General features: G+C 39.6%; 2 protein-coding genes across 2 annotated transcripts in view; one reads left to right on the top strand and one right to left on the bottom strand.

Moving 5' to 3' along the window:
* dcc (DCC netrin 1 receptor) overlaps window positions 1–12500 on the bottom strand; it is a gene marked incomplete at its 5' end in the record, with an annotated part of 182987 nt that overhangs the window by 60868 nt on the left and 109619 nt on the right. Inside the window, 3 exons of the mRNA XM_079605559.1 lie at window positions 1571–1666; window positions 2996–3190; window positions 6262–6372. Coding sequence (XP_079461685.1) covers window positions 1571–1666; window positions 2996–3190; window positions 6262–6372 — 402 coding nt within the window. The remainder of the gene's footprint in view (window positions 1–1570; window positions 1667–2995; window positions 3191–6261; window positions 6373–12500) is intronic.
* LOC306995271 (uncharacterized protein) overlaps window positions 9801–12500 on the top strand; it is a 3631-nt gene continuing 931 nt past the window's right edge. The window contains exons 1-2 of the mRNA XM_079606737.1: window positions 9801–10631; window positions 10770–12500. The exon at window positions 10770–12500 is cut by the window's right edge and continues 931 nt beyond it. Of these exons, the coding sequence (XP_079462863.1) occupies window positions 10319–10631; window positions 10770–12500 (2044 nt within the window). The 5' untranslated portion in view covers window positions 9801–10318. The remainder of the gene's footprint in view (window positions 10632–10769) is intronic.

Here is a 12500-nt window from a genome sequence, read left to right as displayed (position 1 = left end):
TGGACGTTCGGCTAATGTCTTTAAATGTTACTTTTAAAACAAAACATTCTGAAACGCTCACATAATGTTTGCAAAATGATCAAATGAAATGTTTCACATAACCAAGAAAAAACATAACAAAATAAAGAAAAGAACAAAAAAACTAGTTTAAAACTAGTGCTGGGCAACTATTAATCGCGATTAATCACGTCCAAAGTAAAAGTTTGTGTTTTTGAAAAGTTGTGTAGTTGAAAAGTTACTTATAGTTAGTGGAATCGAAATAAAGTGTAACCTAATTATCTTGTATATATAAGTACACACATATACATGTATATATTTAAGAAATATTTGCATGTATATACTGTATATTTATTCGTAATTTATATTATATATAAATATATTTTTTTTTTAGATATAACAAATTTTTCTTAAATATATACATGCATGTGTGTGTATTTACATAAACAAAATAATTATGCACAGTACACACACATATATTTTGTAAACATGCGATTAATCGCAATTAATCTTACGTTTAAACACAATCTCATGACTCAATTATTAATTCGTGATTGAACAAAAATGATCCTGGAAGTTTTAAGATTTAATTTCTCTTTTAATCCTTCATTCAGTGAAAGCTGATGATCCGTCCAGCAAGCGTTCTCTCGAGGTTCTCCGGGTCACGATCTAACGTTCCTCCAGTGACATTAATACAACGTTCGTTCAGAGTTATCTGGTCTTTCCTGTTTTTAAAATGTTTCAGAGAATATTCAAAAGTAATGTTGAATATTCTGGACATTCAGAAATAACGTTATGGGAACATTAGTAAAATGTTCATATATTGCATATATGTATATATATTTGTCATCTGGGCTCCAGTTGAAGAAAAGCAGCATTTCACAGTCGAGTCTCTTCATCTATACAGCGCTCTAACAATATAGAGTCTCACAGCAGCTTTACAGTGATCACAGGAGATTACAGTAACAGTGTTCAGGCTTTACAGCAGATCTAGAGTAAAGTTACTGTCCAGATAAAGTTAATACTGCAAATACTGAACATAAATATGGAGACACAAGTTGAATATCTCCTGAGATGCTTCTCCAGCTGAAGGATTTTGATCATATCTGTGACCCTGGACCACAAACCACAGATTTATGCATCACTGAACTACATGTTATATACATCATATAAATCTGAGTAAATAATCTCTCCACTGATGTGTGGTGTGTTAGGATAGGACAATATTTGGTCGAGACACAACTATTGAAAATCTGGAATCTGAGGAGCAAAAAAATGTAAACATTGAGAAAATCTCCTTTAAAGTTGTGCATTTATGTTCACGATTGTGCTGCATTCACTCACAAAAATACATGTTTTATATATTTACGGTAGGACATTTACTAAATATCTTCATGAACATGATCTTAATATCCTCATGATTTTTGGCATAAAAGAAAAATGGATAATTTTGACCCATAATGTATAGTTGCAATTGCCACAGATATACCCGTGCGGCTCCAGACTGGTGTTAGTGGTCCAGGGTCACATGACTATAATCACACTGTGTAAAATGAATTAAAAAGTGACGCACCGGACATGGATCTGGTGACGGCGCTCTCGTAGAGAGGAACTCCTTCCCCCGCGTTATTGAAGGCCTTCAGAGAGATCACGTAATGAGAGCTGGGCTCTGGAACACACACACACACACACACACACACACACACACACACACACACACACACACACACACACACACACACACACACACACACACACACACACACACACACACACACACACACACACACACACACACACACACACACACACACACACACACACACACACACACACACAGGTTTGAGAGACGCTTTCATGACTGTGTGAAATCCCTGAACAAAGAAACAGAAGATGCTCTTTTTCCTCTTTCCACGTGTGTCTCTGTCTCCTCTCCTTCTGGCCAGACTGGGTTCAATATCGCTGCCATGGCAACCTGTGGATCTCATGTGAAATATTGATAAGGACGTGGCCTTATTTTTGCCCAGAATGGAGGTAAAAGGAGGGCAGAAAGATTTCAACGTTTAGAGGACAAAAGAGATTTTCACACACTGCACACAATGCTTCTCTTACTCCGTGTTTCTGTCTTTGTTTCCAGTCCAAACATCACAAAATTCTAAAATCAAGAAGCATTCACTCGATGAGTAAGATTACATAAGATATTGTGTCTGGTTTTCTAAAATAAACTCACTTTATTTTAATAAATCAAAATAAAGTGAGTTTTTGCATAAAACAAGAATCATCTGTCAATGGAGTCAGAAAAATAATCTTGTTTCCATTTGAATTAAAATCATTTTTCTGACCCTGTTTTTTTTTTAAAGCAAAAACTCACTTCAATTTTATTTATTTCCCCAGAAAACAAGACATAATATCATATGTATTTACTCATCTAGTAAATAACTCTGAGCAATCACAGAAACATATAATCAATAAAACATGAACTCACGGGAGTGTGTTTGATCCTGAACACACGCTCATTAAATATTCATGACCACTGAACTAGCCACACCTTCTTATGAATATTAAAATCTGAGATTTGTCGTTGTGTCTTTTGTCATGTGACCGCAGATTAAATTCAGTTCACATCTCATTTGTTTTCATATTAGTCTCCTTTAAATGAAACATCATATTCTTAGTAATGAATAAACAAACGGGAAGCCAATTTAATATTAAATTTAATTTCATTCACGTTTATAAACAATCACAGCGTTTCACACACACTCTTCCTCAGTGTTTCTGTGTGTTATAAAGCACTGACGTCTAAATATTCTTACATGAAGACACATTTACTGAGAAGAAGGAGAATAACTGAAGATATTAAGACTTGATTCATATTTTTTCGATTACGACGGACTGTATTCCTCTGACTGTACGCACGGATCTGTGATGTCCATACCGTGATGCTTCAGAGCGATACATGTGTGTGTGTGTGTGTGTGTGTGTGTGTGTTCTCACTCACCGAGGTTCTCGATGGAGTAGTAGCGCTGCTTGCTGTCGACTCGGACGGTCTCCGCGTACGGGCTGCCGACGCCGTAGCCGATGATGTATCCGCGCACGAGGATGTTGGGGTTCAGCGGGGGGGTCCAGCTCATGATGATGCTGTTGGGCAGCGGACGCACGTGCAGAGAGCTCGGCTGGTTCGGGACCTGCGTCTCTACAGCACACACACACCACAGGACACAGGACATCAGCTCGGGCTCCTTACAGCACTGACACACACAGATGGATAGGACAGGATAGGATAGGATGTGATGGGATGTGATGGGATATGATAGGATATGATGGGATGTGATGGGATAGGATGGGATGTGATGGGATGTGATGGGATATGATAGGATGGGATGGGATGGGATGGGATGGGATAGGATGGGATGTGATGGGATGTGATGGGATATGATAGGATATGATGGGATGTGATGGGATAGGATGGGATGGGATGGGATGGGATAGGATGTGATGGGATGTGATGGGATATGATAGGATATGATGGGATGTGATGGGATAGGATGGGATGGGATGGGATGGGATAGGATGTGATGGGATGTGATGGGATATGATAGGATATGATGGGATGTGATGGGATAGGATGGGATGGGATGGGATGGGATAGGATGTGATGGGATGTGATGGGATATGATAGGATATGATGGGATGTGATGGGATAGGATGGGATGGGATGGGATGGGATAGGATGTGATGGGATGTGATGGGATATGATAGGATATGATGGGATGTGATGGGATAGGATGGGATGGGATGGGATAGGATAGGATGTGATGGGATGTGATGGGATATGATAGGATATGATGGGATGGGATGGGATGGGATGGGATGGGATGGATGGATGGATGGATGGATGGATGGATGGATGGATGGATGGATGGATGGATGGATGGATGGATGGATGGATGGATGGATGGATGGATGGATGGATGGATGGATGGATGGATGGATGGATAGATAGATAGATAGATAGATAGATAGATCAGTCCTCTGATTATCTTCCTCACGGCTCTGTTTGTATTCTGGTATTTTCAGCTTTGTAAACCATTTTCTTCACAATCTCCCAGTGTGTGTGTGTGTGTGTGTGTGTGTGTGTGTGTGTGTGTGTGTGTGTGTGTCTGTGAGTGTGTGTGTGTTTGTGTGAGAGAGTGTGTGTGTGTGTGTGTGTCTGTGAGTGTGTGTGTGTTTGTGTGAGAGAGAGAGTGCGTGTGTGTGTGTGTGTGTGTGTGTGTGTGTGTGTCTGTGTGTGTGTGTGTCTGTGAGTGTGTGAGTGTGTGAGTGTGTGTGTGTGTTTGTGTGTGTTCTCCACATCAAGCCGCACACATCTCTCTCTCCCTCAGGCTGTTATTGGGAGCCACAGAGAGTCTCTGATTAATGAGTCTCTAACCAGCAAGCTGTCGTGAAGCTCGCCCAGGTCTTGATCAAACCTGCACCTCACGCTCGATCCGCACGAGAACAAGAGCCGCTCAAAGCTGACATTCTCACGCGGAACAAAGCCTTCAAAGCGCCGCATTACAACAGACGATTCAGGCGCTCTGCGTCGAGATGAAAGATATTGTAAATGTCAAATACATCTTCATCTATTACAAGCCGAACGATGTGCTTTTAACTTCTCCAGTCTCCGCTTGTGCAGACGCAACGCTTCTCTGCTCAACCGCTTACCCTGTGTTATTATCATCAACTCATCCTGGAACTACACACTACACACTCCACACGCCAGGGCACTCTCCTGTGGCCACGTCTCAACCCACACACTGGGTCAGCAGAAACACACTCTCTGGGGAACCAGACATGTCTAGGCCGGTTACACGCTCAAACTCATCCTGGAACGCTTGCTCACGAGACATTCCTCGCAAAGAAAACAAAAAGTTGAAATTATGACTAAGACAATTTCTTCTTAATTTCCTCTTTCTAATGATTTATGTCATAATTTTGACTTTTTAACTTTCGAAATTATGAGTTACTATGTAATAATTTAGTTTTTTATGTTATTATTCCTGTAATTTTTTGACATTGTATCTTACAATTTCAGATTTTTATCTCACACTTTCAACTTTTTATCTCATAATTATGACTTAGTATGTCAAACTTTTGACTTTATCTCACAATTTCAACTTTTTATCTCATAATTATGACTTAGTATGTCAAACTTTTGACTTTATCTCACAATTTCAACTTTTTATCTCATAATTATGACTTAGTATGTCAAACTTTTGACTTTATCTCACAATTTCAACTTTTTATCTCATAATTATGGCTTTCATAATTTTGACTTTTCATCTCACAATTTCAAAATTTAATCTCATAATCATGACTTAGTGTCATAATTTCAACTTTTTATCTCACAATTTAAACTTTTTATCTCATAATTATGGCTGTCATAATTTTGACTTTTCATCTCACAATTTCAAAATTTAATCTCATAATCATGACTTAGTGTCATAATTTCAACTTTTCATCTCACAATTTCAACTTTTTATCTCATAATTATGGCTTTCATAATTTTGACTTTTCATCTCACAATTTCAAAATTTAATCTCATAATCATGACTTAGTGTCATAATTTCAACTTTTCATCTCACAATTTCAACTTTTTATCTCATAATTATGACATAAAGGTTTCAAAGCCAGTCGGTTTAAGCTGCCCTAAATTTTGTGTCTGCATATTCATATTCATATTCATAATCACCGTCCAGGTCGCTCTCTGGCATCTCGGCCGTGTGCCACTCTCTGCTGGGACCCGTGCCACATTTCAAACTTTCCACTTTCTATATCATAATTATGACTTAGTATGACAAAATTGAGATTTTTTATCTAATAATTATGACAGTGTAAAAAAAATGTATCTCACAATTTCAACTTTTCATCTCATAATTATGACTTAGTGACATCATTTAAACTTTTTATCTCATAATTATAGTTATGAGTGTCATAATTTTTAAAACGTATCTCACACTTTCAACTTTTTATCTCATAATTATGACTTGGTGTCATAATTTCAACTTTTTATCTTACACTTTCAACTTTTTATCTCATAATTCTGAGAGTGTGTCATAAAGCTTTCAAAGCGGGGAGAAGCAGTGTTTCCAGTGCCCATCGCTACTAGAACTGACCCCTTAAAAACCATCAAAACACACCGACCGAAACACCTCAGCCGGATTAAGCTGCCCTAAATTGTGCTGCATTGTGCGTCTGCATATTCATATTCATATTCATATTCACCGTCCAGGTCGTTCTCTGGGGTCTCGGCCGTGTGCCACTCGCTGCTGGGACCCGTGCCATTCACCGTCATCGCTGCCACTTGGAAGCTGTACTGGCTGCCTTTCTCCAGCCCTGTCACACAATAAACAAAGAGCGGGAGTCAGGAAAAGAAAATAAGGTGTGTGTGTGTGTGTGATTATTATTTGCGATTCTAATTAGTAAACAGCAATCAGCGAAGGCGGCGAGGTAAACAAGGTCTCCAAACCTCATCTAAACAGATCAGGATGCATTTCCATCATGTGTAAAGATAAAAAAACGCAATTATGATAGTAGGGCGCTGTCATCCCTGAATACCCGGAGTGTCGGGAATTAGCATAACACACTCCAACGGCACTGTGAAATGAATCCCTTCGGAAATAGCAACTTAGCGAGATATCCATCAAGGGAATAATGGAAATGAATATGATTTTCCAATAAATTCAGAAATCCTATTCAAACAAACACACATCTGCGCTTCCCGAAGTCCCGGAGGACGACAGATCCGGTGTGATGTGATCGTGTGTCGACTTCTGAAACATGCACAGAGTGAGGACCGGAACACACCGGCTGCGGTTACATGCACAGCTTCTGCTTCAGTCGGACTGAGTTCATGCGATTGCTGGATCTGTAGTGCTACGCTAGTCATGTGATCGGGTCGATGTGTGTGTTTATACGTCACACGCTTCAAATCGGGATTGTGCTCACTGCACGAATATACAGAGTTTCCCGCTGTTTGTGCATAATAACTGTTCTCATACATTAGTTATTTATTTGTTTTAAACAGCAGACTTAATATTTATCCATTTCTGGTCATAATTTGGAGATAATGAGCGTATGAGCCGCTGCTTATATTGATCACGCAGTAAAACTGCCCAAACCCAGTCGTGTGTGGATGAGAGTATTTCAGCGTCAGTACGGTATTTCTACGTCAGTACGGTATTTCAACATTCTTACAATATTTCAACGTCATTGCGGTATTTCAACATTCTTACAATATTTCAACGTCATTGCGGTATTTCAACGTCATTGCGGTATTTCAACATTCTTACAGTATTTCTACGTCATTACGGTATTTCAATGTCCTTATGGTATTTCAACGTCATTACAGTATTTCAACGTCATTGCGGTATTTCAACGTCATTGCGGTATTTCAACATTCTTACAGTATTTCAACGTCATTACAGTATTTCAACGTCATTGCGGTATTTCAACGTCATTGCGGTATTTCAACATTCTTACAGTATTTCAACGTCATTACAGTATTTCAATGCCATTACGCTATTTCAACGTTCTTACGGTATTTCAACGTCATTACGGTATTTCAACGTCATTGCGGTATTTCAACATTCTTACGTTATTTCAACGTCATTACGGTATTTCAACGTCATTGCGCTATTTCTACATCATTAGGGTATTTCAACGTTATTACAGTATTTCAACGTTATTACAGTATTTCAACATCATTACGCTATTTCAACGTCATTGCGCTATTTCTACATCATTAGGGTATTTCAACGTTATTACAGTGTTTCAACGTTATTACAGTATTTCAACGTTATTACAGTATTTCAACGTTATTACAGTATTTCAACATCATTACGCTATTTCAACGTCATTGCGCTATTTCTACATCATTAGGGTATTTCAACGTTATTACAGTATTTCAACGTTATTACAGTATTTCAACGTTCTTACGGTATTTCAACATCATTACGCTATTTCAACGTCATTGCGCTATTTCTACATCATTAGGGTATTTCAACGTTATTACAGTATTTCAACGTTATTACAGTATTTCAACGTTATTACAGTATTTCAACGTTATTACAGTATTTCAACATCATTGCGCTATTTCAACGTCATTGCGCTATTTCTACATCATTAGGGTATTTCAACGTTATTACAGTATTTCAACGTTATTACAGTATTTCAACGTTATTACAGTATTTCAACATCATTACGCTATTTCAACGTTATTACAGTATTTCAACATCATTACGCTATTTCAACGTCATTGCGCTATTTCTACATCATTAGGGTATTTCAACGTTATTACAGTATTTCAACGTTATTACAGTATTTCAACGTTCTTACAGTATTTCAACGTCATTACAGTATTTCAACGTCATTGCGGTATTTCAACATTCTTACAATATTTCAACGTCATTGCGGTATTTCAACGTCATTGCGGTATTTCAACATTCTTACAGTATTTCAACGTCATTACAGTATTTCAATGCCATTACGCTATTTCAACGTTCTTACGGTATTTCAACGTCATTACGGTATTTCAACGTCATTGCGGTATTTCAACATTCTTACGTTATTTCAACGTCATTACGGTATTTCAACGTCATTGCGCTATTTCTACATCATTAGGGTATTTCAACGTTATTACAGTATTTCAACGTTATTACAGTATTTCAACATCATTACGCTATTTCAACGTCATTGCGCTATTTCTACATCATTAGGGTATTTCAACGTTATAACAGTATTTCAACGTTATTACAGTATTTCAACGTTATTACAGTATTTCAACGTTATTACAGTATTTCAACATCATTACGCTATTTCAACGTCATTGCGCTATTTCTACATCATTAGGGTATTTCAACGTTATTACAGTATTTCAACGTTATTACAGTATTTCAACGTTCTTACGGTATTTCAACATCATTACGCTATTTCAACGTCATTGCGCTATTTCTACATCATTAGGGTATTTCAACGTTATTACAGTATTTCAACGTTATTACAGTATTTCAACGTTATTACAGTATTTCAACGTTATTACAGTATTTCAACATCATTACGCTATTTCAACGTCATTGCGCTATTTCTACATCATTAGGGTATTTCAACGTTATTACAGTATTTCAACGTTATTACAGTATTTCAACGTTATTACAGTATTTCAACGTTATTACAGTATTTCAACATCATTACGCTATTTCAACGTCATTGCGCTATTTCTACATCATTAGGGTATTTCAACGTTATTACAGTATTTCAACGTTATTACAGTATTTCAACGTTCTTACGGTATTTCAACGTCATTACGGTATTTCAACGTCATTGCGCTATTTCTACATCATTACAGTATTTCAACGTTATTACAGTATTTCAACGTTATTACAGTATTTCAACGTTCTTACGGTATTTCAACGTCATTACGGTATTTCAACGTCATTGCGCTATTTCTACATCATTAGGGTATTTCAACATCATTACGCTATTTCAACGTTCTTACGGTATTTCAACGTCATTACAGTATTTCAACGCCATTACGCTATTTCAACGTCATTATGGAATTTCACGTTATTACAGTATTTCAACGTCATTACGCTATTTCAACGTTCTTACAGTATTTCAACGTTATTACAGTATTTCAACGTTATTACAGTATTTCAACGTTATTACAGTATTTCAACGTTATTACAGTATTTCAACGTCATTACGCTATTTCAACGTTCTTACGGTATTTCAACGTTATTACATTCAACGTTGTTTGGGTCGTGACTTGAGTTTCGCTGCGGGGCGTGGTCATAAGCCAGTTAAGCATTTATAGCCAGCTAGTCAGTAGAAGTAGTCAGAAGAAGCAGTCGAACAGCAAGAGAGAACTTCAGTGTGTGAGTGTTTACTTTTCTCATTCAATTTGAGCGCGGTTCTTTGTTGCTAGGAAACTTTGTATTGTTTAGTGTGTTTTACTCGGGCAAAACGCGAGCGCACGTGGCATTTGTTTGGGTCGTGACTTGAGTTTCGCTGCGGGGAGTGGCCAGCTGTATTCAACAATCAGGTGTTAGGCGTGTATAAATAGGTTTAGTGCTCCGCGGCAGCGGTCGCGGCGGCGTGAAGCCCTCATCGTGTGAAGACCGAAGAGTGTAAAGACCAACGACTCTACCTGTGCGACTCCACCGAGCAAGGACACCGACTAGGCACTTGAGTATTATTTTCTCGCTGTTTGTTTTATCATCTTGTTATTTTCTCTCTTCTACTCAACTTTCAACTGATCTTTCTGTTTGTGAGTTTTTACACCATGTGTTTTACAATCCCTACTATTACTAACATTCGTAAATCCAATGTCACACGACGGAGGCGGCACAATCCTAACAACCTTCGTACCCTTCCCATGTCTTCTAGTACTATCTTCTCTTTTCCTATTGGTCTCTGGAATTGCCAGTCCGCAGTTAACAAAGCTGATTTCATTACATCTATTTCTAGTCATTCAGGTCTCAGCCTTCTGGCCCTGACTGAGACCTGGATCAGACCTGAGGACACTGCCACACCGGCTGCCCTCTCCACTAACTTCACTTTCTCACACACCCCTCGTCTGACTGGAAGGGGTGGAGGTACCGGTCTGCTCATCTCAAACGATTGGAAATTTAATACTTTACCACCTCTGTGTAACAACAACTCATTTGAATCCCATTCTATTACCATCACTAGTCCTATTAAAATTCATTGTGCAGTTATATATCGTCCCCCAGGTCAGCTTGGCAGTTTCTTAGAGGACCTTGATGTGCTACTTTCATCCTTCCCAGAGGATGGCACTCCTCTCATAGTTCTTGGAGACTTCAACATCCACCTTGAAAAACCTCAAGCTGCTGATTTCCACACTCTGCTTGCCTCATTCGATCTCAAACGAGTATCGACTGCTGCTACTCACAAATCAGGTAACAAATTGGACCTTATTTACACACGCTACTGCTCCACTGACCATGCTCTTGTCACTCCACTGCACACCTCAGATCACTTCCTCCTCACTCTCAACCTCAACCTGCCCCAGAACACAACATGCACTCCTCCACAGGTCACCTTTCGGCGTAACCTACGCTCACTCTCACCCTCTCGTCTATCCTCTTTGGTCTCGTCCACACTTCCTCCACCAGACCAGCTCTCAGAACTAGATACTAACAGTGCAACTGATACTCTTTTCTCCACTCTAACATCCTGCTTGGACAATTTCTGCCCCCTTTCCTCCAGGCCAGCCCGCGCCTCTCCCTCTGCCCCCTGGTTATCTGATGTTCTCCGTGAACATCGTGCTAAACTCAGGGGTGCAGAGAGGAAGTGGCGCAAATCCAAAGATCATACTGACCTTGGTCTTTATCAATCCCTCCTCTCTTCCTTCTCTGCTAACATATCTACTGCTAAAATGACTTACTATCACAACAAAATTAACAATTCTTCTGACTCTCGCATGCTTTTCAAAACCTTCTCCTCCCTTCTTAACCCTCCTCCTCCTCCTCCTTCATCAACCCAAACAGCTGATGATTTTGCCACATTCTTCATAAACAAAACTACCACCATCAGCGGCCAATTTACTAATCCACAAATTAACACACACAGTTTACCAGCTAACACACACATCCTACCCTCTTTCTCCTTGCTTTCAGAGACCGAAGTCTCCAAACTCCTCCTTTCCAATCGCCCTACTACCTGTCCGCTTGATCCTATTCCCACTAACCTACTTCAAGCTATTTCTACTTCTGTTATACCCACACTCACACACATCATAAACACATCTCTTCACACTGGCACATTTCCCACAGCTTTCAAGCAGGCTCGGGTAACCCCACTGCTTAAGAAACCCACTCTAAATCCAGCACATCTAGAGAATTACAGACCGGTATCCCTTCTTCCATTCGTCGCAAAAACACTTGAACGAGTTGTTTTCAACCAGATCTCCTCCTTTCTTACGCAGAACAACCTATTGGACAACAATCAGTCTGGCTTCAAAAGGGGACACTCGACTGAGACTGCTCTGCTCTCAGTAATTGAAGCTCTGAGATTGGCAAGGGCAGCTTCCAAGTCCTCAGTTCTCATCCTGCTGGATCTGTCTGCTGCCTTTGACACAGTTAACCACCAGATCCTCCTGTCTATCCTAAAGATGAAGGGCATCTCGGGAACTGCACTCCAGTGGTTCAAGTCTTATCTCTCGGGTAGGTCCTTTAGGGTGTCGTGGAGGGGTGAGGTGTCTAAGACCCAACATCTAGCCACTGGTGTGCCTCAGGGCTCAGTGCTTGGACCACTTCTCTTCTCCATCTACATGACATCACTAGGATCTGTGATTCAAAAACATGGCTTTTCCTACCACTGCTACGCTGATGACACACAACTCTACCTCTCATTCCAGCCTGATGATCCGACGGTAGCCGCTCGCATCTCAGCCTGCCTGACAGACATTTCTGGCTGGATGAAGGACCACCACCTTCAACTAA

The sequence above is a fragment of the Phoxinus phoxinus genome (assembly GCF_949152265.1).
Source record: "Phoxinus phoxinus genome assembly, chromosome: 3".
NCBI classification, from domain to species: Eukaryota; Metazoa; Chordata; class Actinopteri; order Cypriniformes; family Leuciscidae; genus Phoxinus; species Phoxinus phoxinus.
Note: the sequence above shows the minus strand (reverse complement) of the source record. Positions and strands in the feature narration are given on the sequence as shown.